Source organism: Chlorocebus sabaeus, chromosome 23, assembly GCF_047675955.1.
Source record: "Chlorocebus sabaeus isolate Y175 chromosome 23, mChlSab1.0.hap1, whole genome shotgun sequence".
Lineage (NCBI taxonomy): Eukaryota > Metazoa > Chordata > Mammalia > Primates > Cercopithecidae > Chlorocebus > Chlorocebus sabaeus.
Genome location: NC_132926.1, coordinates 31885888 through 31912276, shown reverse-complemented (window position 1 = coordinate 31912276; position 26389 = coordinate 31885888). Strand labels below are relative to the sequence as shown.

General features: G+C 54.3%; 1 protein-coding gene across 1 annotated transcript; it reads left to right on the top strand.

Annotated features, from left to right (window-relative positions):
* Nucleotides 1-789: 789 nt before the first annotated feature.
* Nucleotides 790-22102, top strand: SLC6A7 (solute carrier family 6 member 7). The gene is made up of 14 exons (XM_008014973.3): nt 790-1074; nt 4807-4990; nt 6789-6920; nt 7115-7349; nt 9372-9510; nt 11232-11366; nt 12459-12562; nt 12691-12815; nt 14067-14179; nt 14274-14405; nt 14903-15002; nt 15198-15298; nt 15831-15998; nt 19797-22102. The coding sequence occupies exons 1-14, from the start codon at nt 1042-1044 to the stop codon at nt 20004-20006; spliced, it is 1911 nt and encodes a 636-aa protein (XP_008013164.1). The 5' UTR covers nt 790-1041; the 3' UTR covers nt 20007-22102.
* Nucleotides 22103-26389: the final 4287 nt, after the last annotated feature.

The following is a 26389-nucleotide window of genomic DNA, read 5'->3' as shown; positions in this document are numbered from 1 at the left end:
GCCATGCATGGGGCTGGCTCATGGCCCATTTTACAGATGTGAAGTTAGAACTTTCCAGAAGCCATACTGCTGCTGGACAGGAAACCAGTTATTGATGATCTAAGTCCCAGATCACAGTGACACTGTGGCACTTGCTGTCCCTTCTGCTCACCCAAACCTCCCCATTTTGCTTTCATCTTAAGGAAAGGAAGAGAGTTGAAGACCACGACTAGTCCAAAGGTCCATGAAGCCTGACTCTGTCCCTGGTGTCACTCATTAGCTCCGTGACTTTGAGTAACTTAACTTCCCTGTCCCTCAGCTTCCTTATCTGTAGAATAGGAGTAACAACACCTACCTCTCCAGGCTGAGAAAATAGCACACCTAGTTCAGGACCTGGCACATTTTGGGTGCTCGATAAAAATGGATAGATTAAATGATTGGACTAACGGTGGCGTGGGCAACCCACAGTCAGTGAATAAATGCTAACTGAGCACCTACTAAGCGTCAGGCCCTCTGTGCTGCATGTTTTCTATGCTCCATCTTCCTGAATTGCTCACACTCCTGTGAGGGAGGTGAGATTCTTATCCCCTAAGGTCGCAAGGCAAAGAAGACGCAGGGGGGTGGGCTGTTACTGGCTGGCCTCCCTCCTGGTCCAACTGTGGAAAGGGAGTCCCAGAGAGGGCAGGTCGCTTGCCCAAGGTCACGCAGGAAGCTGAGGTTTCCGTCGCAAACCCCCCTCCCCACTCGCTCAGGGCCCTCCAATCCGCAGCTCTGCGTGCGGGGGCGCGCGCATCCCCCCGCCGTCCGTCCGTCAGTTGTCTGTCCGGGTGTTACGCGGGCGTAGCCGTGCACCTTTCCCCAGCCTCGGGCGCTGCGCAGGGACAGACAAGGCGTTGACAGCGTCCTGACCGCGCTCCACGCCCGCAGCCGCCAGACGGCAGCGCCTGCGTCCGTGCCCGCCCCAGCCGGCGGGGGCAAAGGCGCAGCGGCCAGTGGACCATCTCTCGTGCCCTGGATCTCTGCGCTCCGGGGCAGCTGAGTCCCGGCCACCCGCCCTCCAAGATGAAGAAGCTCCAGGGAGCTCACCTCCGCAAGGTAGGGCACGAGGGCGGGGGCCCGGGGGCGCACCTGGAGGAGGGTTGGAGAGACCCGCCCCCATCGAGGCCCCTGGGGAAGGTCTGAGGGCGCACCCAGACCAGCCTCGGGCTCTGGGAAAGGCCCGGCTCAGCTGGATTACAGGGAGGGTCAGGGTCACGGTCTGCGCCCCCACCTCGGCCCCTGCCATCTGGGGTTCGGGATGTAGTATGAAGGGAGCCCTGGCTCACTGGGCCAGGGCTATAAACAGGTGTCTGCAGTCCTGGGACGCGCGGGGTCGGGGCGGCCGGGGCCAGGCACCCACCTCTCCCTAGTCCCCAATTCCACCCTGCTGCTCCCCGCCAGGGGCTGATTGCTGGGTGTGGGGGGGATTGGGATACCTGAGCGTTGAGCTGGACTCATCTGGGAGGTGGGGAGTGGGAGGCGGTCGTCCACACTGAAGCCGGCTCCCTGAGCCTGTGGGAGGACTCTCTTCTTTCCTGCCTGCTCCCTCCCCGCCCCTTTAGCTTCCCTGCTGAGACCCCAGGCTGCCCCTCAGCAGGTCTGAAAGGAGACAAAGACAGGGAGGGAGCTACTGGAGGCCCGAAGATATGGGCAGTGAAGATGGAAGCTGGTGTCGGAGATTGGCCGTTGGCCCAGACCTCAGGCTCTCCCCACCTTGCCTGGTGGGATTGGACCTCTCAGTCAAGCTGTCAGCATATGGGGAGGGGGAATATTGGGGGAAGTTTTCTGGCTTGTACCAGTCCTAACTAAGGAGTCAGATCTCCTGAGTACTAATTCTGCAGCTGCCACTTGCCTGGTGACTTTGGACAAGTTCATTCTCTAACCTGAACCTCCTCTGGCTCAGCCCCAGCCTGGAGGCACCAAAGCAGGACCCACTGGGTGTGTGAGGTGTGGGGAAGAATGTGAAGGGACTAGTAGACGTGAGAATACTGTTTTCAGGGGCTGGTGTTACCAACCTCCCTACACACGCACACACTGTCACACTCACACTCACTCACACACACACATTCATTCAAGTTCTCTGCTCTTGGGCAGCTGGGCTTGGAACCACTGTGGTGTGTCTTTTTTTTTTTTTTTTTTTTTTTGAGACGGAATCTCACTTTGTTGCCCAGGCTGGAGTGCAGTGGCACCATCTCAGCTCACTGCAAGCTCTGCCTCCCAGGTTCACGCCATTCTCCTGCCTCAGCCTCCAGAGTAATTGGGACTACAGGCACCCACCACCATGCCTGGTTAATTTTTATATTTTTAGTAGGGACGGGATTTCACCGTGTTAGCCGGGATGGTCTTGATCTCCTGACCTTGTGATCCTCCCGCCTCGGTCTCCCAAAGTGCTGGGATTACAGGTGTGAGCCACTGTACCCAGCCGGTGTGTCTTTTTTATTCACTGACATAAGTGACTTCTTGGGACCATTTGTGTCTCTTGGGTCTTGTTTCCATTCTTTTCCACTCTCCTTCTCTTCCCTCTCTGCCTTCCCTCCCCACAAGAGGCCCTGTCCCTCTCTGCTATAGGGCTGCACATTATGTAAATAGCCATGTTTTGTGAAGCGCTTGCTGGGTGCTGGGCTGGAGGGTTAGCAAGCTTTATCTCATTTAATCCTTTAACACTTCTGGGGGCTAGGTCTTAGTAGCCTCACTTTATAAATAAGGCAACTGAGGCACAGGGAGTGAGACTTACTGCTTATCTGCTGACAGGCTAAGCAACCTAGAGCCAACAGGGGAGAGGGTTGGTTCTAGGTTGCTACCTCCTCTCAGGATCCTTTCCCTTTTCTCAAGCAAAATTGGACGGGAATGAGAAAATGCCAGGTTTCCGCAAAGGAGCAGCATTGCTCCTCAGAGATGAGCACTGGACTTAGAGTCAGGGCATCTAGGTCCAAGTCTTGCTGTGCCTTTAACTTGCTATTTGACCTTGGGCTCATCACTTCTTCCTGAAACTCGGTTTCCTAATCTGCACAATGATTAAGTTGGACTCCAGATTCCTATTGTCTCTCTCTGTCCTGGAGAGCCTTGGCTTGGGCAGTCTTGAGTCTCCCAGCCCCTGCTGTGGGTCCCTAAAGGCGAGCATGCAGGTCTGACAAACTCAGCTGTGTGCTCCTGCATGCCCCTGGGGTAGGGAGTGGGAGATTCAGGAGTGGGAGCCTTATACCCAGGAAGAAGTGTGAAGCAACTCATTCAGCTTCCAACCCTGCCCCAGCTATTTGATTGCTTTCTTCTGTCTCCCAACCAGCCCCATCCTCACTGTGCCAGCCTCCTGGGATTCACCCCGTGGTGGGGTTGGGGACTCCAGTTGGGCTCCTGATTGGCTCAGCTTTGGAGGACCCCATGTCCTGCCCCTGGAGCAGAAGCAGGCTTCCCTCTGATTGGGGGAGGAGGGGAACGAGCTGGCAGCATCCTGCTCATGGAACTCTTGTCGCCATGGAAACAGAGAACCAGGACCGCTCCGTGAGCATGGAAAGGGCAGCTTCTCTGGAGGGATCAGAGGAGCCTCATTACTAGGACCTCCTGCGAACTGGCCTGAATGGTGCTGGGCTGGACGGGGGCGTGTCTCAGGGTGACAGGCCTGCTCACCACCCAATGCCAGGAACAGTGTCAACTGGCTGCCACTCCATTCCTCCCAGAGCTCACCTGGGAGTGAGAGGTTCCTGAAGGCTGATGCTCACCCAGCCAGAGAGGCAGCCTCAGGGAAACGGGCATTGGAGGGGAGGGGCGGGTTTCACCCCTGGGATCTGCTGCTCCTGTCACCTCAGCATGTCCACGATCACAGCTAAAGAACTGCCAGGCATGTGTTTGTTTCATCCCTTGCAGCCTAGTTACTTTAAAAACAGCTCTTCATGCTCTGTCATTGTCATCGTCACCCATAATAATGCCTGGCTGTTCCTGTCACCACAGCCCCTGTGGCCAATAGCCAGTTTCTGGCAAAATCAACACTGTGGTCACCATCACTGAGGGTCTCCGAAGGGAGAATGCCCCGTGGACCTCCCACCCACTTTGAAGCATGAAAGGGGACCTTAGGAACAGCTGGCCTCCGCTCCCCTCTGGGCATGTATCTCCCCTCCAGGGACAGCAAGATTATGACTTTCTGAGACAGATCACAGCTTAAGTACCTTCTTCCTGCTCATGAGCCAGAATTCACAAAATTCACCCAGACCTCAGGCTCTCCCTACCTTGCTTGGTGGGGTTGGACCCCCGTAGCCAAGCTGTCAGCATGTGGGGAGGGGGAGTATTGGGGAAAGTTTTCTGGCTTATGACTGAAAAGTACTAGTCCTAAACAAGGAGTCAGATCTCCTTTGTTCTCAGTAGGCCCCATTTGAGCCACGGAGCATCAGTGGACTCCCTCCCTCAGGGGAACCCCAGGTCCCTCCAAGTCCTCTCCTTTCTATGCTGCGGGCTCCCAACTTCTTCCTGTTGTCCTCCTATCACCTCTTTTAGGCAGAGCAAGACTCTGTCTCAAAAAAATAAAATAAAATAAAAAGGACCATCCCTTAATTTGACCTCTGTGTTAGCCAAGCTAAGCTGCCTAAGCCACCCTGCTGGCCCAGTAAGTTTTGGTCGCCGAAAATCCTGAGGCTCTCCTGCATATGACCAGGTTAGTCCAGTTGAGAGCGTTTGATTATCTGGACTGATAGTGTCTTTTCATTTAGCCCCGTTCAATTCCAGAGTCTTGTCTTGAGGTCGCATTTCTGGCCTGGCCTCAGTCTTCTCCCTGACCTCTTTGGTCTCTCTCGTTGGCAGCCTGTCACCCCAGACCTGCTGATGACCCCCAGTGACCAGGGCGATGTTGACCTGGATGTGGACTTTGCTGCAGACAGGGGCAACTGGACAGGAAAGCTGGACTTCCTGCTGTCCTGCATTGGCTACTGTGTAGGCCTGGGGAATGTCTGGCGCTTCCCCTATCGAGCCTACACCAACGGAGGAGGTATGGGCCTGAGGTCCTGTTGGAGGGTGTCTGGGGTGATGGACCAAGGCCCTGGGGTAGAGTGAGCTTTTCGGTGGCCTCAGCCACTGTCTCCTAGGCGACCTTGGGCAGAATTCATTGAAAGTGGTTTATAGTAACTTGGGGCTGGGAGGAGGGAGTTCACCCTGTCTTGTCCTTCTCATCACCCAAGCCCTTCCTTCCTCCCTCTCATCCCCAGGAAGGATACCCACATGGTTCCCTCTGTAAGGCTGGCCACGCCCTGCACGGTGGGCAGAGGGAGCTGCCTCTGCTTCGTGATAAAGAGCTGTATCTGCCTGCCGATGATCACTGCTCTTTCAGTGTTCTCCCCACCCCTTCCTTCCCCCACCTCCTCCTGAGCTGTGCTCCATCAATCATTCCCTCTCTTGCATCTCCAATCTTTCCTCCTCTCTTGGTTCCTTCCATTCAGGCTGCAAACACAAAGTCTCCCATCTTAAACACATTTCCTTTCGTCCCTGCTTCTCCATCAAGTGACTGTTCCAGTCTCATTAGCAAAAGCTAGGGCTGAGTACTCACCACCTGTCAGGCCCTGGGTTTGGTGCTTTCTGTGCCCATCTCATTTAACCCTGGTGATGACCCTATTGGGTAGGCACCATGGATACGATGAGGTAGCTGAAACTTGAAGAGACCAGCGTCCTTGCCCAAGGTCACAGGGTGGCAGACCCAACATTCCAATCCAGAACTATCTCCTCCCTGGCCAGCGTGCTCTTGCCAGTACTCTGTATCTCCTCCTGTCTCTAGCAAACTCTTGAAGGAAGCATATATTGAGAAAGTGAGAGAAATCCAAATAAAGCTAGAGATGAAGCAAAGAAAGGATAAATTTACATGACTAGGGTGTGTGGGACTGGAGCTGGCCTCTGAAGCTCCAGGACCTTGAAGATACCCATGGTGTCTCTCGGCAAGCACTCTCTCCATGTCCCTACTCTTCCGCTCTGTGTGCTGGCCTCATTTTGTCCTGAGACAGACTTCCTCCCCGAAGTTGGTGGGGGGCAGGCCTCGGGAGGAGGTGGCCACAGACAACTCTGCAATGACTTCATCCTCAGATAGGTTTAGCAACCCAAGAGCTTTGCAGAACTGCTCTGTCTGAATGAATCTATACAGAATTGCAGGGAAGGTCTCTGATAAGCCTGGCTTTGGACAGGTGCTCACTGAGGAAGGTGGAGAGGGCGGTGAACTCCCTCCTCCCAGCCCCAGGTTATGATAAACCACTTCCAACTAATTCTGCCCAAGGTCACCTAGGAGGGGGTTGGTTGATGTGACTGGCAGCCCTTCCAGAGCCATATGGTGGTGGGCAGTTCTCTAAAGAAGTGACTGCCAATATGAGAATCAAAGGGGAAGGGCTGTGGGCCCACGGAACCACAGGTGGCAGTCACAAGTATCTGAGGCGACGTGGTGGGGAGGGGCAGGCAGATAGAGTGGAGCCAGATTCTGAAGGGTGCTGGTTCTGTACTGAGGAGTCTGCACTTTCTTCAGTAGGAAATTCACACGTTCTCTCCCTCATTCATTCATTCACTCCCTCAGCAGGCGTTTCTCAGCGTCTGCGCTGAGCCCAGCACTGTTCTGGGCACTGGGGCTCCAGAGGTGAGTAAATCCCTGCTGGCCACTCTGGCCCTCAGCATTCTGGTGTAGAAGAGAAGAAACCTACAGTGTTCCATCAGGTCTGAGGGGGCGTCTGCAGGCCAGGGGAGGGGCGGGGCTAGAGCTGGGCTTTTGGGGGAGCTGCCCCCAAGGCCCTTGCTGACCACCCCGCTCCCGGCAGGTGCCTTCCTCGTGCCCTACTTCCTCATGCTGGCCATCTGTGGCATCCCCCTCTTCTTCCTGGAGCTCTCCCTGGGCCAGTTCTCCAGCCTAGGGCCGCTGGCTGTCTGGAAAATCAGCCCCCTCTTCAAAGGTGAGGCCTCAGTGGTCCCCAGGGAGGAAAGGGCTCAGGGCCTGAGGGAGGCAGGGAGGTTGCCCCCAGAACCCCCACAAGCTCCAGGCAGAGATGGAAGTGAAGCCCAGAAAGCCACCAGCTCCCCGGAGGCCACCCCACCCAGCTGGCAGAGGGCTTGGCCTGGGCAGCCCAGCAGCCTCTCCCCACACCAGGCGCCGGCGCAGCCATGCTGCTCATCGTGGGCCTGGTGGCCATCTACTACAACATGATCATCGCCTACGTGCTCTTCTACCTCTTCGCCTCCCTCACCAGCGACCTACCGTGGGAGCACTGTGGCAATTGGTGGAACACAGAACTCTGCCTGGAGCACAGAGGCTCCAAGGATGGCAACGGGGCCCTGCCCCTCAACCTCACCTGCACCGTCAGCCCCAGTGAGGAGTACTGGAGGTCAGGCAGCTGCTGGCCCCGCAGCATCTGAGGGGACCCTGCACCACTGAGGGTGGCCAGAGGGCATTCCCAAGGGGCTCAGCATGCACCACCAAGATGAGCTCAGGCGCTGATGGCAGGTGGACTCTGGCTTCTAATCCCAGCTCTTCACCTGACCAGTTGTGTGCCCTTGAACAATGTATTTGGCTTCTGTTGCTTTATCTGTAGCATGAGGGCAATAATACTAGGTATGTCAGAAAGGTTGTAGTGAAGATTAAAGGAGAGAAAGCATATATTAATAAATTGTGCAGTCCAGTCTGGTGGATAGTAAGTGCTCGATAAATACTAGCTGAGAATGATGATGATGATGATACTAGTAATAGTAACATTATGGAGTCTCAGTTTCCTCCTCTGTAACAGGAGTTGGTAACAGTACCTGCTTCATAAGATGTTATCCAGTGAGTCATTTAACCCACTCATTCATTCTTTTAATAAATATTTATTGAGCAACTGCTATATCATAGGTAAAGCACTTAGCATAAGGCCAGGACTGTACATAGTAAGGACCATCTCAGACTTCTCTAATAGAGATAGGACTATGATAGAGTAAGGGATCATCATCAGAATTAAACAACATAATGCAGGTGAAACCATTATCACAGTGCCAGGCACATGGTAGGTCCTGCGAATGGTGGGTGTTAGAAGGATGTTGCACTCATCAGCCTATCCCAATGCCCCATTTTATGGTCAATAAAACAAAGCCTTGTCACTGCATTCTGCCTTTAAAAAAAAAGGGAGAAAGAAAGAGAGAGAGAAGAAAGAAAGAAAGAAAGAAAGAAAGAAAGAAAGAAAGAAAGAAAGAAAGAGAAAGAAAGAAAGAAAGAAAGAAAGAAAGAAAGAAAGAAAGAAAGAAAGAAAGAAAGAAAGAAAGAAAGAAAGAAGGAAAGAAAGAAAGAAAGAGAGAGAGAGAAAGAGAGAAAGAAAAGCCTGGAGGCTTGCTCAGTATTGCTCAGTAGTTAGTGATAGAGATAATACTGACACTAAGGACTCCTGGGTCCTGATCCTGTTCTGGATCATTCTAAAATAGCCTGCTCCCTAGGTGGTACTGTTGGCTGGCCCGAGAACACAGACCCTATAACCCCAGCCGCTCACCTACGAAGGACTGCCGTTAGGAGATTTTTCCCAGATAGGCTCTGTGTCTTGAAATGTTTTGGTATTTCACCTGCATGCAGTACATAGTTCATTCATTTGTCCACTTCGAGTCCATCCACAGTGTCCACACCTGCTGAAGAGTTTATCTGACCAGTGGGAAAGAATCGGCCTGAGTTTGCAGCTTAAAGCCAAAGGATTTGATGCAGTCACTGGCAGCTGCCAGGGTGGTCTCCATGGCCATGCCACAGCCCACTGCATCAGTCTGGATGCAGGCAGGAGGCAGATGGATTGTCAGAGGGTTTCACTGAAGGGAGTTTAGTGAAGGGACTTTTCAGAGGGTCATGGAAGCCACAGTGAAAAGTGAAGCATCAGTGACTAGCAACCAGGAGAGCTGTCACCACCCCTGAACCTAGGAGGCAATGGGAGGGAACCAGGGGAGAATCGGAGCCTTGGAAGAGGGGCTGCCTAAAAAACACAGTCATGGCCAGGCCCTGGATGGGGTGTGTGTGTGTGTGTGTGTGTGTGTGTGTGTGTGTGTGTGGTGTACACATGTATATGCAAATACCCAGACTCCTCATTCCTCTCCCAACTCCAGTCTCCCGCTGTTGCCTCCCATTAGCCAAACCCACATGGGAGCTGAAGAGGAAGGGTGGTCTCGCACTCCTATCCTCAAGTGATCTTGCTTCCTCAGCCTCCCAAAGCTGAGGAAGGGGTAAGGTCTGGTGAGGCCAGCCTCCTGGGTCAGAGTTGGTTGGGGAAGGATGGAGAAGGACCAAGAGGGTGTCAAGTGGAGAACGGCAGTAGAGCCTTGTGAGCTGGACATGGGTTGACTCCATGTCTGTGGAGCCTGGCGGGGTGACCAGGGGACACTGAGACCTTTGTCTCCCACAGCCGCTACGTCCTCCACATCCAAGGCAGCCAGGGCATTGGCAGCCCTGGGGAGATCCGCTGGAACCTCTGCCTCTGCCTACTGCTGGCCTGGGTCATCGTGTTCCTCTGTATCCTCAAGGGTGTGAAGTCTTCTGGCAAGGTGACGTTCGGGAGGCCCCAGAGGCCTGAGGGGCTAGATGGGGTGAAGGTTTCCTGGAGAAGGCAGGGCATGGACTGAGCATGAGAAGATGAAGAGACTTCAGCTGGGAAGAGGGGAAGGGAGAGAGCCTTGACCTGGGGGATGAGGGCTGCTTGAAGAGACATGGAGGTGAGAACACATAGGAGCAAGGCTGCTTTACTAGACTGGAAGCTCACCAAGGCAGGGTCTCCATTCAGTTGTATCCTGACCCAGTGCTTGGCACTTTGACTGAGCTCAGTAAGAGTTTGTTGAACACTTGGGGTGTGAGTACATGAGTTAGGGCTCTTTGAGATGCAGGTGACCAGAACCCAGTTACCACACTCAGTTGGAAAGTCCAGAGGGTGTGCTTCAGGCACAGCTGGGTCTAGGCGTTCAATTAGTGTCGTCAGGAAACTGGTTCTCTGGGTCTCTCAGTAGTGCTTCCTTCCAGGCTGGCTTCCTTCTGAGGCTTCATTCTTCACGAGGTCACCCTAGCAGCTGTAGGCGTACGTCTAAGCTTGGTAAAGGGTTGTTTTTGCCAGTTCACAAATATTTTAGAATTGAGTCTCATTGGCTGAGCAGGGCTGTGCATCCATCCCTAAATTAATCCCTATGGCCAGGAGGATGGAATGCTCTGCTTGGCTGGGCGTGGGTCATATATCCACCCCTGGAGCTGGGAATGGAGTCAACTCCATGGTGGGAAATTCAGGTATTGTTACATGAAAAAGGCAAACTAGAGACTGGAAAACAAAGCCACGGATGTCTACTTTAGGTGATGAAGGGGTGGAAAGGACGATAAAGCCATTTTGAAAACACTCAGGGCAGGAGGTGGTGGCTCAAGCCTTTAATCCCAGCACTTTGGGAGGCCGAGGTGGGTGGATCACCTGAGGTCAGGAATTCAAGACCAGCCTGGCCAACATGGCGAAACCTTGTCTCTACTAAAAATACAAAAATTAGCCAGGCATGATGGCAGGTGCCTGTAATCCCAGCTCCTTGGGAGGCTGAGATGGGAGAATTGCTTGAACCCGGGAGGTGGTAGTTGCAGTGAGCAGAGAGATCGCGCCACTGCACTCCAGCCTGGGAGGCTAAGTGACACTCCATCTCAAAAAAAAAAAAAGAAAGAAAGAAAAAACTCAGAAACCTTCAGGATGGTTTGCCCAATCATTGATAAATCAGAACTGTTTCCTCTGCATGGTGCAACCGATAGCAGAAGTGGGAACAGAGCCATTTCAGACAAAAAAGACAGGGTAGAAACCATATAGAAAGAGAGGAGAGGTTACGGTCAAAGCCAAGGCAGTGAGGATGTTGAGACTTGATGGTGTTTGCTGAAGGGGTGACTGGAGGTTTGGGAAAGAAGGCGAGAGGGAGGAGTGAGTTTGGGAATGTTGAATGTCTGAGGATGATGCAGAGTGGGTTTGCCAGGGCAGGGAGTGGACACGGGGAGGAGGAGGCCTTTGTAAGCAACAATGGCTGTCTGGAGCAGGGGCTGCAGTGGACATGGTCTCATGGCCTTGGGAAGCAAGGTGGTGGTGCTTTGCCGATGCTGGGTGTGTGAAGGGAGGAGGGAAGCCTCATGGATGAAGGCTGGTTTCTAGCTTGGGCTACCAAAAGGCTGGGGAGGCAAGTGACACAGATGAGTTTACAAGGAGTGGCACTGAGGAAAGGTCCCCGATGCCATCAGCTCCTCACTTACCATCTCTCAGGTGGTGTATTTCACGGCCACGTTCCCCTACCTCATCCTGCTCATGCTACTGGTCCGCGGAGTCACCCTCCCAGGGGCCTGGAAGGGCATCCAGTTCTATCTCACCCCCCAGTTCCACCACCTGTTGTCTTCCAAGGTGAGCCCCTCGGGGCGGGGTGCAGAGGGAGGGGCCAGGCCTGAGCTGGAGAGTGGAAAGAGGGCTCCCTGGGACACCCCAGTACCAGGCATTCTGCTCAGCCCTCCTTGTGTCTTTTTATTATTTTTTTTTATTTTTAAATTGATAGGTAAAATTTTATGTATTTATCATGTACCACGTGATATTTTGAAGCATATGTACGTGGGGGAACTGTTAAATCTAGCTAATTAGCATATGTATTATCTCACATAATTATCATATTTGTGGTGAGAACACAACATCCACTCTCTTAGCATTCTCCAAGAATACAATATATTGTCACTAGCTGCATATTATACTTCATTTATTATTTTAAACAATCCTGTAAACACTATCCTCCTCGTTTTACAGAGGAATAAACTGAGGCTCAAAGAGGTTTTTAATAAGCTTAAGGTCATACAGCTAGGGGATCGCAGAACAGGGATCCCAGCCCAGATCTGTGTGACTGTAAACCCCAAGGAGGGCATTAGTGACGATGGTGATAACAATGGTACTGACAGCTAACGTTAATATTTATTGTCTGGTGACTGTGCCTGACCTTGCCCTAGTGTTTTACATGCATGTGTGTAGTGATTTAATCCGCACTCTTCCCATGAACTAGGCACTATTCCTATCCCCTCATTACAGATGGGGATCCTGCGGTCCAGAGGGGTGACCTGGCTTGCTCAGGCTGCACAGCTAGACAGTGGTGAAGCTGGGGTCCAAATCCAGATGCCAGGATTCCAGAAAGGAAGTAAAGGGGTTATGCAGGCTTATTGCCAATACAAATCTCCTGAATACTTTACATTAGGCTCTGTGTCCTTCAGAACTGGACCAAGCTTAGAGACCATCTTCTAGATCCTGGGTGGGAAACTGAGGCCTGCAGAGGTGAAGGGACTTGCCCATGTCCCACTGTGTAAGTGTTGGGGCAGGCTTTGCTCCTGGTCCACATCACTTGTGAGCCAGGCTGGTGACCACGCCATCCCTGGAGCTGTCACACCGTCTTCATTCACTGCCTTCCTTCTCTGTCCTTGACCCTCCACACACCCTCCCTTTCCATCCTTCCTGGCACAGGTGTGGATTGAAGCTGCTCTTCAGATCTTCTATTCCCTGGGTGTGGGCTTCGGAGGGCTCCTCACCTTTGCCTCCTACAACACATTTCACCAGAACATCTATAGGTCAGTGTCCCACAGCCTCCCAGACCCTGGGGTCCAAAGCAGGGAGGAGAGTGGCTGGACAGGGAGGGCCTCAGTGGCTGAAAGGAAGGCCTACTCACCCCGGCCCACACCTGGACTTCTTCTGGTAGAGACACTTTCATCGTCACTCTGGGCAACGCCATCACCAGCATCCTGGCTGGCTTTGCCATCTTCTCCGTGCTGGGCTACATGTCTCAGGAGCTGGGCGTGCCTGTGGACCAAGTAGCCAAAGCAGGTGGGCAGGCTGCCTGGCCTCAGTGGGGTGAGCATGTGTGTTGGGTAGAGATGGGGCTGGGCCGGTGGACAAGCAAGATTATGGATGGGGGCCAGGCATGGTGGCTCACGCCTGTGATCGCAGCACTTTGGGAGGCCAAGGTGGGCGGATCACTTGAGGTCAGGAGTTCGGGACCAGCCTGATCAACATGGTGAGTCCAGTCTCTACTAAAAATACAAAAATTAGCCGGGCATGGTGGCACATGCCTGTAATCCCAGTACTCAGGAGGCTGAGTCAGGAGAATCGCTTGAACCCTGGAGGTGGAGGTTGCAATGAGCCGAGATTGGGTCACTGCACTCTAGCCTGGGCAACAGAGCAAGACTCTGCCTCAAAAAAAGGGGCCGGGGGTGGTGGCTCACGCCTATAATCCCAGCACTTTGGGAGGCTGAGGTGGGTGAATCACGAGGTCAGGAGATTGAGACCATCCTGGTTAACGCAGTGAAACCCCATCTCTACTAAAATACAAAAAATATTAGCCGGGCGTGGTGGTGGGCACCTGTAGTCCCAGCTACTCTGGAGGCTGAGACAGGAGAATGGCGTGAACCCAGGAGGCGGAGCTTGCAGTGAGCCGAGATTGTGCCACTGCACTCCAGCTTGGGCAACAGAGTGAGACTCTGTCTCAAAAAAAAAAAAAAAAGATTGTGGATGGGTATGTCACGTGTGTGCATATGCACACATGTGCATGCATAGGAACACGTCCTAGCTGGTTTCTGGTGGTCCATGTGCAAGGGGATGGGTGAGCAAAGGAGTGTGCGTTAACCCATGTCTGGAGGTAAATGAGTTTCTGCGCAAGATTGTCATGTTCTGTGCTTTGGTTGCACAAATAAGTCATCTTGTGTGTGTAGGTGTCTATGTGCAAGTGAAAAGGGTGAGAATGGTCATGTGAATCACTGTGTCTTTTGCCAGTGGATGCATGTAAATGTGCGTTAGTGGTATTGTTTGTACCGATAACTGTGTACATAAGTATATTTCAATGAGGTTTTATACTGGGGTCTTGTGTTTGTTTATCAACCTATGTTCATCGAGTACCTGCAATGTGCTGGCCTAGGTCCTGGGAGTTAAGGAAGTGTCAGAGGGTGCATTTAAGTGGGCATCTCTGAGTTAGACAAAACAAGTGGCCCAAATGAGTGTAAGTGGCCATGTGTGTCTGCATGTGCATATGGGAGCCCACCGCATGCCCCAAGCTGCTGACCCCCTGTGCCTTTGGCCCAGGCCCTGGCCTGGCCTTTGTCGTCTACCCACAGGCCATGACCATGCTGCCTCTGTCGCCCTTCTGGTCCTTTCTCTTCTTCTTCATGCTTCTGACTCTCGGCCTGGACAGCCAGGTGAGCCTCATCTGTGGCAGCAGGCACTGTGTGTGTGTGTGTGTGTGTGTGTGGTGGGGATAGAACTCTGACCCCAGCTCCTCCTCTCTCCCAGTTTGCTTTCCTGGAGACCATTGTGACAGCTGTGACGGATGAGTTCCCGTACTACCTGCGGCCCAAGAAGGTGGTGTTCTCAGGGCTCATCTGCGTGGCCATGTACCTGATGGGGCTGATCCTCACCACCGATGTGAGTGGCTCTGCAGGGAGGATGGCAGGTGGGCGGGACAAGGGCAGACGCCTGCAACGAGATCTCTGGCCCGGCTGAGCAGTTGCTGGGCCCCCTCCATCTTCCTCTTTGCAAGGAACCCAGTCCCTCCCCATCCCTATCTCCCAAGGGAGGCAGCTTGGCCTTGTGATTCAGAGTCCTGGCTGTGGAGATTTAGTCTGCAAGATCTGGGTTCAAACCTTACTCCTGCACTTGCTGAGGGGGCTTCAGGATAAATGATTTCCCCTCCCTGAGCCTGTTTTTCCTCATCGGTAAAAGGAGGATTCTATAATAGACGACTGTCATGGAACTCAGATAAGACGAGGCCTGGAAGGGCTAGGCTGGCAGCCAGCTGTCGCCCTGTCATCTTGTGCTCCCCATCAGCATGTCTGCTTCCTACTCACTTCTTGCCAGGAGAAGGGGCTGCAGCAGAGATCGAGGCCCGGGGAGGGGACACCAGAACTGTGCTTGTGTTTTAGGGGGGCATGTACTGGCTAGTCCTTCTGGATGACTACAGCGCCAGCTTTGGGCTGATGGTGGTGGTGATCACCACATGCCTTGCCGTGACACGGGTGTATGGTGAGAAGAGCCGTGGGAGGCGGAGTCGAGCTCTCTGCAGTGGGAGGACGGGAGTCTACCCTGGGGCCCCCCAGTACCTGGGTCCCTGGTCCCAAGGGCCAGGGTTTCCAGTGGGGGCAGCTGGGGGAGGGGGGCGGCTGCTGGCACTTGTGGGGCCGGTGGGTGGGGCCATTCCTCCTCCCCTCCCCTGTGCAGGCATTCAAAGGTTCTGCCGAGATATCCACATGATGCTGGGCTTCAAGCCGGGCCTCTACTTCAGGGCCTGCTGGCTGTTCCTGTCCCCAGCCACGCTCTTGGTAACTGGGGAGGGAGGGAGGGTTGCTGGCTGGGGCCCCAGAACTGAGAGCGGGAGTCCCCTCTGCACATTCAGTCTGGTAGGGCCACCCTGGCCCACAGTGGAGGGCTCTGGGGTGGGCACCAGAATCCTAGTCCATCCCCTCCCCTGATGTTTCCAGCTTTTGTAGCTGTGCTGGGCCTGGCCCTAGTTCAGTTGGTTAAATGGGTGGGTCTTTCCCAGGCCCAAGGACCTCAGGATTGGAGCCTTTAGGCTGTGATTTCTGTCTTGAGGTTGGAGCAGCTAAGGGATTGGGGTGCTTCAGAACTGGGCTGCTGCAGGCCTTGGTGTTGGGTCAGCTTCAAGCTGGGCTGGCTCAAGCCTTGCAAAGGCTCCAGAGATGGACCACTTCAGGTTCCGGTACAGCTTAGGATCCTGGGTAGCTCTGGGCTGGACTGTCTCAGGCCTTGGGCTGGCACTAGGCTGCGCTACCTCGGGCCTTAAGGCAGTTTAGACAAAAGCCCGCAGTAATGCTGGGAGTCCCCACTCTGCAGGCCCTGCTGGTGTATAGCATCGTCAAGTACCAGCCCTCGGAGTATGGCAGCTACCGCTTCCCACCCTGGGCTGAGCTGCTGGGCATCCTGATGGGCCTGCTGTCCTGCCTTATGATCCCAGCTGGCATGCTGGTGGCTGTGCTTCGAGAAGAGGGCTCATTCTGGGAGGTGAGTCTGCCCACCCTGTCCACTCTCAGCCTTCCTGACCTGTGGCTTGACCCTGGGTCCCCCTGCTAGAACAGAAGATATATGCACCCACCATTTATCCAGCTTCTTTTAGCCTGAGGAGATCTGCCTGGGCTGAGGCAGATTCAGGGGCTGGAGTCCTGCCCTGTGGCACTTTGTACCACATGAAGCCTTGGGGGAGGGGGTGGCATAATCTAAAGACCACTGTTAACCAGGGACTGGCCTCAGGTCCCACCATGGGTTGGGGGTAGATCAGGTCTTGAACTCAGGTCACCAGCCCAGAGCTTACTTCTGGAACTCAGCGTCAAATGGTGACAGTGAGGGACCTCAGAGGGCAGGCTGTCACCCTACTCCTGTGCCCAGGAGTCCTGCTGTGTCCCACTGGTGGCTGGGGATAGAATGATGGTGTGAGCCCTGCCCATGCCTAGGGTTTTGGGGAGGGACTCAGACAAACATGGAGAGTACACTCTGTTTGCCACAGGGTCTGAGGCGTTGGAAGAGGGGAGTAGTGACCCTTTGTGGGCCAGCAGAAGTGGTGTGGTCTGAGCCTCGCTGTACCCTCTGAACACTGAGGCCTGCACTTCTGCCACCGCTGGTGTGGAGTCCTCTGGTGGCAAGAGGCCATCATCATGAATGCAGCTTTAGTGAGCCCAATGGATGGCATCCAGAGAGAGCCTGGAGGCACCCACAACACACACATCCCACCAGAAGTGTGCTGGAGCCAGCTAGCACTGGTTCATGAGAGCTAATCCTTAAATATTCAGGAATGTGTGAGCTAGGTGTTAAACCATTGGTAGCTAGGAATTGGCAATGGTGGAGATATTTACACCATAGAAAATGGCTATAAAGCGGGCCTCCCCTGCACCCCTCCCCATAGTCTGCTTACCAGCACACTGCCGCCTCTCCTCCACTTCCCCCATGTAGCTCCTGCCCCTCAGCTGCCCCCACCACAAGGCTCCACCTGCAGGGGGTGCTCAGGAGCCAGAAGTGGTTTATGCCTCCCCCATCCTGCTGCCAGACCACAGGGGGCAGCCTGGAGTCTAGCCTCTGCACTGCCTCCAATTGCTGGGTGACTTGGGGCAAACTCCTTCCCTTCTCTGAACCTCAGGAGCTCCACCTCTGCTCCTTGCTTGACAGCCAGGGTACCTGCAAAGGCAAGTAAGAGAGGGGAGTTGCTCAGGGTGGAGGCTCCAGCTCCCAGGAAGCTCATGGTCCCCAAGCTTTGCTAATGAGCCACTAGGAATGCTGGGCTCCCCAGCAGTCACCACCGCCCTGCTGCCCTGCTGCCCTGCCCCACAGCCAGGGGGAAGGGGCATGTTTTGGGGGGCCTGAGAGGAGTGGTGTGCACTGCGGAGGAGGCGTTCCCCAGCTCAGGAGTGCCAGCTTCAGAGGCCAGGGCTTCCAGCACAGACCCTAGGATCGGAATCCTGCCCTGCCATTTGCCAGCCTCGTGGCCCTAAGCAAGTTACTGCACTTCCCTGAACCTCAGCTTCTCTGTCTTTATTTTTATTTTATTTTAATTAATCAATTAATTAATTTTTTTTTTTTTTTTGAGACAGAGTCTTGCTCTGTCACCCAGGCTGGAGTGCAGTGCAGTGGAGACAATAAGCATAGTATCCAATAGGCAGGTTTTTTTTTTTTTTTTTTGCTCTTTTTTTGTTTGTTTTTTCAGACAGTTTCGCTCTGTCACCCAGGCTGGAGTGCAGTGGCGCCATCTTGGCTCACTGCAACCTCCATCTCCCGGGTTCAAGTGATTCTCCTGCCACAGCCTCTCAAGTAGCTGGGATAACAGGCACCTGCCACCACGTCCAGTTAATTTCTGTATTTTTAGTAGAGACGGGGCCAGGCTGGTCTTAAACTCCTGGCCTCAAGTGATCTGGGCACTTCGGCTTTCCAAAGTGCTGGGATTAAGTGTCTCTGTCTTTAAAATGGAGAGGGTGATACCTACTTTTAGGCCTGCTACGAGAAGAAAAGAAGCTTATCAATATAGTCTCCATTGTGAAAGGCAGAAAAGCAAAGTATTTTAAAGGTTCAGGATGGGGTCAGGACGGGTTCAAATCCCAGTGTCACCACTTCCCACCTGTGTGACCTTGGCCAACTTAACCGATCTCTCTGAACTTTAACACTCAGATAATATCAGTGCAGGCAGATGGTAAAAGTAGTAATACCGCTCTCATCAGGACACTGTAAAGATTAAATTAGCCACTGCTTAGCACAGAGCTGGAGTGCAGTGGGTGCTCAATTTTAGGCCAGGGGTTCCCACAGGGGGTGATTTTGCCATTGGGGGACATTTGGCAAGGTCTGGAGACACTGTTGGCTGTCATGGAGGGGAGAGGGGTACAAGGAGGAGTGCTCCTGTCATCTAGTGGGCATAGTTCAGGGATGCTGCTGAACAACCTTCCATGCACAGGACAGCCCCTATAACAGAGAATTCTCTAGACCCAAAACGTCAAGAGCACTCAGGTTAAGAAACTTTGGTCTGAGCACCCCTGTTTTCAGCTGGAAACAAATGTAAGTCCTTGTTCTCAGGGAGCTTGTGTTTTATTGTGGGGGACAGGCAATAAACAAATACGTAAAGGTAAGTTCTGCACTTAAAAAAAAAAGGAATACAGGAATAAAGGGAGAATGGTACTTTGGCCAGGATCGTCAGAGAAGACCTCTCTGAGGAGGTGACAGATCTGACTAACTGGACAGGGTGATCCATGTCGGTATCTAGGGTGAGAGCATTCCAGGCAGAAAGGCAACGTGTGCAAAGGCCCTGAGGCAGGGGGCTGGCATGTCTGAGAATAGCATGGAGGCCGGTGCTGTGGCTGGAGCAGAACGGGTGGAGAGAACTGGCAGAGCTGATATCAGGGAGGTAGACAGAGGCCGGAAGCTGGAGGCCCTGGTGCACACTTTGGATTTCATTTCCAGTGAGATGTGCAGTCATTGGCAGGCTTCTGAGCAGTGGGGTAGCGTGCTCTCAACACATCTTCCTAAGTATCGCTGTGCTGTGAGTACCGAGCTGTGGGAGACCCCGGGTAAAGGCATTACACACGGTATCTCCCTTGGAACCTGCCCAGTGGGCTGCCCAAATGTTAATTGCTTCCTTTCTTTAAGGACACAGGGGCTCCCTCGTCTCCCTCGCAGGACAGGCAGAGGGCTTTGGGAATGCGGTTGAGGAAGAAGGAACTCTGGAATCTCCAGGCTTAGTCATCATCTTAGTCATGAAAACTGGGGCTCCATGAGGGAAAGGTCAGAGGCAGAAGGAGACAGGTCGGGGCTGGAAGAAACCAGGAAAGCCAGCTACAAGCCCACCTCAGTTCTCCTGCTCTTTTCCAAAAGCCCCCAGATTCTTAAGACTCAGCATTTAGGGAAAGGCTCCTAGATGTCATTCAGACACTCTAAGGAGGGGCCTGGCACGTAATTATAGCAACAGCCGCCACTTCCCAGGCCTTACCCTGTTCCCAGCACCCTGCTAAGTGCGTCATCTCTGTGCCTTCACAACAACCCTATGACAGGACTGGGATTCCCGAATTACAGACCAGGAAGCAGAGCACCCAGAGCCGAGCGGCATTGCCAAGAGCCATCCAACTTGCAAGTGGTAGAACAGGATTCTCACCGAAGCAGGTGGATCCCTCCCCTGGGGAAGTCATAGTGCCCCCACCTTCCCCGCCAGGGGGCTGTGGCCAGGACTCGCCCAGTGATGTGGTCAGGTCTTTGCTGGGTGCCTGGCCACAGTGAACACTCCACCAGTGCTGCCTGTTTCCTGTTTTCACTGCTCTCGTTGCTTTGCTGCAGCGGCTCCAACAGGCCAGCCGGCCGGCCATGGACTGGGGACCATCCCTGGAGGAGAACCGGACGGGCATGTATGTGGCCACGCTGGCTGGGAGCCAGTCACCAAAGCCACTGATGGTGCACATGCGCAAGTACGGGGGCATCACCAGCTTCGAGAACACGGCCATCGAGGTGGACCGTGAGATTGCAGAGGAGGAAGAGTCGATGATGTGAGGCAGGAGGCAGGTGGGCCTCACAGTCCCTTCTTAGAAGCCTGCAAAGGTCAGCTGTGCCCTCTGGGATTCTGAGAGGCTATGGGGGGCTGCCATGAAGATGCCAGTCCCCCAGTGGGGGTCCCTCTTGCAGCTTCTGCCTCTCCTGAAACTTCTGACAACCCCCTACACACACAGGCGTACTCAGACCCACTCAAAGCTGAGAATGATCCAACTCAGCCCTACTTTGCAGATGGACATATTGAGGCCAGGAGGGGAGGGACTTGCCCTAGGTCTCATGGCAGAGGGGACTTGACCCCACACCTCCTGACCAGTCAGCTCCCTTTCCCATGGGGCAGCCGGCACCACCTTCTCATCTCTATTCAGGGCCTACATCCCTCCCTGTTTAGGGGGAGCCTGTCCCCATGCACGTCAGCACAACCAGAATCTGGAGCTGGGCAGGGAGGGTAGGGCCATAGAGGCTCTTGAGGCTCTGAGGTCCTGGGGATCAAGGGTCAATGAGTTCCATGGGAAGAAGGATCCCTGGGGGCTCCTGTGTGCAGGACTCCTGAAGGAGGTGGGAGCTGAGGGCCCTGGAGGATGGGGACGTTTGCAGAGAGAGGAAGAAGAGGGCAAGGTCGGGAGGAGCTCTGGGTCAGAGGATGCTGAGCTGCCTGGGCAGAGACCAAGAGGGTTGGAGACACTGATTTTACCAGGTTACAGGAGGGTTTAAGACAGAAGGAAAACTAACAGAGGGGAGCCAGGGATGATGGGGTGGGTAGGGGATTTGCATGATGAAGAATATCATTCTAGGTCTGTGTAGGGTGGATTGGAGGGGACAGGGTGGAGTGGGGAGGCCTGTGCAAAGTGGGAAAAGGGTGCCAGTGGCCTGAGTCAGGGCGCTGGAGCTGGGGTAGGGACGGGGGCCCCAGCACTTCAGAGAAAGGCCACCCCTTCACCCACTGGACCCCAAGCTGCACAAGCTGGGGAGGTAGGAAGGGTCACTGTGAGGGCCCAGGGCCCCTCTCTTCCCATCTCCCTTGTCCTGGTGGCCTGCAGTGTCTCCTCCAGTTCAGGAGCTGCTAGGAAGCTGGCCTTGGTTGCTGGTGACAGGGCAACCATGAGACTAGGAGGTGGCCCACACACATGGCTGGCTGGTCCCGAGGTCACCCACCCTGCTCCAGGACATGCGCCCTGGGCCCGGTGTGGGGGTAGAGGCAGAGGGCAGAGGGTAGCCCTTGGTACTGTGGGTCCCTCAGAGAGGAGGGTGGGGTGCAGAAATGCCTCAGCATGGCTTATGCACACAGTATTCTCCCGTGGGACAGGGCTCCCTCGTGCAACTGTGGCCAGCCTCTATGCCTGTCTCTCGCTGTGTCCCCCCATCCCCTTGTGTTCTGTTGGTTTATTGTTAATAAATATCAAATGAGGTCATGCTCCTTACCCTGTCTCCTTACTGCTGAGAGCCATGAGGTGGGCAGCCCAGGGCTCCCCAGCTCCCACTGGACAGGGGAGGAAACAGGCTCTGCTCCCTCCTTCCCCCGGCTCTCCTGGCTTCTGCCCTGGGTCTGACATTTCCCTATGGCAGTGGGGGGTGGGTAGGGCTCAGAAAGGAAGACAACTCCAGGCCCTTAGAGACTACTTCGTTCCCTGTTACACAGACAGACAAACCGAGGCCCACGGAGGGAAGGAAGCTTGTTCAAGGTGGCCCAGCCAAGCCGGGCAGAGCCTGGGGTGGTGCGGCCAGCAAAGCAGAGCCCATGAGCCTGCTGCCTTCCTCCCTCTCCCGCTCCTCCTCAGCCCTGCCTGCAGGTGAAGGCTGGAGCTGAAGACCAGGGCTAGGAGGAGCCAAGAGTTTCCCAGTCCGGAAGAATCTCCGGGTTCCACCCACCCCCTCCTGGCAGGGCCTTGTCCTATAAAAGAGCCCCAGGGCCTTTCAAATGCGAGGCCCAGGTGTTTGCAAAGGCTTTGATTGGGGGTGGAAAGGAAGGGCGGCTGCATATTTCAGATATTAATAAATTCCCCCTAACAAAGGGCCAGGCCCCCCTCCCACTCCTCTTTGTTTGGGGCTCTGGGTGAGGGGAAAGAGATGAATTTGCTAATTTGCAAAGCGTGTGAGAATGGCCTTCAGAATTCAGGTGCTTCTTCCCATGAGGCAGGCTCCAGCCCTGCTGGCAGCGCCCTGGTACTGAGCCTTCTCAGCATGCCCTTTCTGGGCAAGAGGTGCTGTCTGCCCGGGCATGGGGCCATGGACTTTTAAATATTCCTCACCAGCCTCTCGGCTGCAGCCAGGTGTCCTGGGAGTCAGGAACGGAGCATCTTGGGAGTCTAGGCTTCCCTTCTCCTCAGATTCCAAGTGTGAGATTGGAGGGTTCTAGGAGTCCATGGGTCCCACCAGCTTCACTTCCTCCTGCCTCCCCAACCCCTGCCCCACTCCTGCCACTGGGCCTGTGGTCCCTGTCCTGTCCTCCCTGGCCCAGTCTTTCCGTTTCTCCTGCTTTTTCTATTTCCTCTGCTCTCAGACAACTTTTCCTGCCGTGCCACCTTCTCCTCCCTCCGTCGCCAGCAACATCTCCCAACTGCCCTGGTCCTGATCCCTGTACTGACTTTAGGTCTTCCTGGCTCAGAACAGCCCCCAGCCTGGCCCTGATTACAGTGGGAGCTGACTGGGGAACAGGGAGCCCCAGCTGGGGGAACCCACAACAGCATAGCAGGTAGCTCAGAGGAAACATCAGCCCTGTCTGGAGTAGGATCCCACCCTGCAACCCGCGAATGTCCTACCCAGCGGCAAACCCACATGCCTACAGGGCCAGCCAGGAACCTGGGTGAGCAAAGCTGTTGGTATGAGCGAGAGAATATGAGGCAACTGACCCTCCGTGAGTGCTGGAGAGGCAAGAGGGAGTGGTGGGGACTGGGGTGAACTAAAGAAAGCACGCCTATCTTAAGAGGGAGGCCACGTCTCAGAAGTGTGGGCCCGGGCTACCAGATCTCTGGGCTTTTTAAAGGCAGCTGGAAATCTGGATTTTTATGAGAAATTTCCCAATGTGCAATGTGGATGACTGATTTAAAAGTCGTAATCATGGGGCCGGGTGGGGTGACTCACACCTGTAATCCCAGCACTTTGGGAGGCCAAGGTGGGCGGATCACGAGGTCAGGAGATCGAGACCATCCTGGCTAACACGGTGAAACCCCGTCTCTACTAAAAACACAAAAAATTAGCCAGGCTTGGTGGCACGTGCCTGTCTACTTGGGAGGCTGAGGCAGGAGAATCACTTGAACCCAGGAGGCAGAGGTTGCAGTGAACTGAGATCGTGCCACTGCACTCCAGCCTGGGGGACAGAGAGACTCCATCTCAAAAAAAACAAAAAAAATTGTAAGCACAGCTCAGTTAGGGCCTCCTGTCAGCCTCTCTGAAGGCTGACTGTTCTGCAGTCTCAGGGGATGAGCAGCCCAAAGGGGTTACCCAGGTCCCATGGAGAGAATGTTCTGGAGCTGAGGCCAGGCCCCAGGACTCTCCACCCTCACTCAGTCCTCTAATGTCCTGTCTCATCTGATCTGTGTGTCCATCTGAACTTGGGAGGCTGGTGTGGAGCCTTGGGAGGCATTGTATGTGCCTGGCTGGAGTGTGGGGTAGGGTGCCCCGGGCCCTTCATTCTTGTTCTGAGGCTTGTTAGAGGGTGCCCTTGGGCACCAGGAAATGCTGAGATGAGAAGCCTGGCCGTCCGCAGCCACTGCCAACGTGTGGTCTCTGTGGCAGGGAAGGAGGGAAGGCAGTGGAGGGGCAGGGGCTCCTACCCACACCATTAGGTCAGCCATATTCCCGAGGCCAAGTAAGGGTCAACAGTCTCCAGGGGTCACACTGGTTACCTGAGAGTTCGGTCCTCAGTGGGCCTTGAGCTCTCTGTTCCCATCCATCACCCCAGCCCAGCTCATGCTTCTGAGCAGGCCAACGCTGTCCTGCCTTCCATCTTTGGCTTAGGCAGGGCCTTCCACCTTGATCCAGTGTCTTCCCGCCCACCCGTTGGGATCCTGGCCATCCTTTAAGTCCCTCCTAAATATGCCCTCCCCTGTAAGCCTTCCTCAATTCCCCAACCAGATGTGGACGCCTAGAATCTTCAGGGGGTCTGACTCAGTCCTACATCTGGTGAGTCCTGACAGCCCAGCCCTGCCTGCCCAGAGCACTCACGTCCTTTTGAGACAATGCATTTTGTTTCCATGTAGTGAAGACTCTCCTTGGACCCCAGAGTGCTTTGGGGCCGCAGAAGGGCATGGTGCAGAGGCCTCAGGCTGCTCAGCCACACTAACCTGGATTTATTCCCAGCCCTGCTCCTGCCTGGCTCTGTGGTCTTGGGGAAGTCACTTAACCTCTCTAAGCTCTCATTCTTTTACCTGTAAAATATGAGTAATGACAACTCCTACCTCGTAGCAGCATCACCCATGGGCTTGGTGGGCGTGTGATACACATTTATTGATTGGAGGAACACACTTGTGTCTACCGCCTCTGTCCCGCTACCAAATCCTTCAGGACAGCGATTGGACTCTCCTCATCTCTCAGTCGCCACAATGACTCCACAAGGCTGGTTCACAGCTTTGTACCATGAAGCATCAAACTGAACACAGTTCTTGGGTGGCTCTGGGGATATCCAGCAAAGAGTTAAGACAGTCGCAGGCCCCACAGGATCCCACGTGACCCTTAGTTGCTGAGCCCTGGGGTCTGACGTAGACAGGCTCCTCCAAACTCATTTTTTGCTGGTGGCTCATGGAAAGTTTGGTTTTTTGAGCTCCAGGCCACTCCCTCTGGGGCCTGAGTCCTCGCTGAAGCTGGTCCTGCCCTGGAAGGGCGTCCGGGGCTGGCTGCCCGTCTGCGGATCCTTGGCCAACAGTTCCGCCTGCTCTGTCTCCGTCTGACTTCCTGCTGCCCTGGCCTTCTCCCCAAGGACAGAGCAGCAGCCCGCCCCCTCTGGCCGCAGGGAGGCTTTTTTCAGCACCTCCATTCAGAATCACTTCTTGTTTTGGGAAAGAAAGCCTTTTCCTGCTGAAGTCCATAGGCTCTATGAGCAGCAACCCCAGAAAACTGCAGCCAGGGAGCCAGGTTTGGTGGCTGGTGCCTGTAATCCCAGCTGCTCAGGAGGCTGAGGCCATAGGACTACTTGAGGCCAAGAGTTCGAGACTAGCTTGGGCAATGTACCAAGACCTCATCTCTACATTTTTTAGAAGCCAGGCTTAGTGGTTTGTGTCTGTAGTCTCAGCTACTCAGGAGGCTGAGGCGGGAGGATTTTTGTTGTTGTTGTTGTTGTTTTGTGGAGTTTTTTTGAGACAGGTTCTCCTATCACCCAGACTGGAGTGCAATGGCACAATCACAGCTCACTGCAGCCTTGACCTGCCAGGCTCAAGCAATCCTCCCACCTCAGTCTCCCTAGTAGCTAGGATCACAGGCGTACACCACCATGCCCAGCTATTTTTTTACTCTTTTTATAGAGACAGGGTTTCACTTTGTTGTCCAGGCTGGTCTGGAACTCCTAGGCTCAAGCAATCTTCCTGTCTCAGCCTCCAAAGTGTTAAGATTACAGGTTTAAGCCACCTTACCCAGCTGGGAGGATCTCTTGAGTGACAGGGTAAGAACTCTTCTCTAAAAAGAAAAGAAAACCGTGGGCAGTAGAAGCCAAGGAGGCCTTAGTTATCTGCTGGTCAGAGTGGAACTCTGGCTCCACGGTCCCTCTGAATCTGCTGCTTCACCTCTCTGAACTGCAGTGTTCTCAGATGTGAAAAGGGGAGAATAGCTTTCCCTTTGTGGGGGATTAAATGAGATAAATTAGATGCTCAATACATATTTTTAAAATGTGATCAAAGTGCTTAGCACAAAATGTGGCATGCAGGAACCCTCTAGATGGGATGCATCTCATTAACCAGCTCTCCCTTGTACAGATAAGGAAACTGAGGCTCAGCTCCCACCTCCAACCAGCTTGGGGAGAAGGAGGCTGGGAGATGGCATGCCTGGAGCCAGGGACAGGCTAAGCTGGAGGCCCAGGCTTGCCAGCACCATCTGTGTGCCCTGAAGATCCGGCCTCAGTGTCCGCATTTGTAAAGCAAATGGGTTGAACAAGGGCAGAGGGCTCTGCAGAGGTGCTTCGGTGGAGGGAGGTGAGCAAAGGGGAGCTATCTGCACCCACCCACTCCATGCAGCCTTCTGCTAGGGACCACACCACGGGAGCTAGGGCGGGGAGCAGCACCCCCTTCAGAGATGGATTGGGATTGGCTCTGCCTGGTGGGAAGGAAGTCTCGTTTCTCCTGCAGTATAAGTTTAAGGATTCAGAGCCCTGAAGGTTTCTCCAGTGAGCCAAATGCCCTGCCCAATCACGAGGAGTAGGGGGATACAGGGTGAGCGTGGGCACAGCGATAAAATCATCA

What these genes read in the sequence shown, in the direction of transcription:
- SLC6A7 (XM_008014973.3), top strand. Translation starts at nt 1,042, where the DNA reads ATGAAGAAGCTCCAGGGAGCTCACCTCCGCAAG. An exon ending in CTCTCGGCCTGGACAGCCAG is followed by an intron (nt 14,180 to 14,273) that starts GTGAGCCTCATC and finishes CCTCTCTCCCAG; the next exon opens with TTTGCTTTCCTGGAGACCAT. An exon ending in TGTCCCCAGCCACGCTCTTG is followed by an intron (nt 15,299 to 15,830) that starts GTAACTGGGGAG and finishes CCCACTCTGCAG; the next exon opens with GCCCTGCTGGTGTATAGCAT.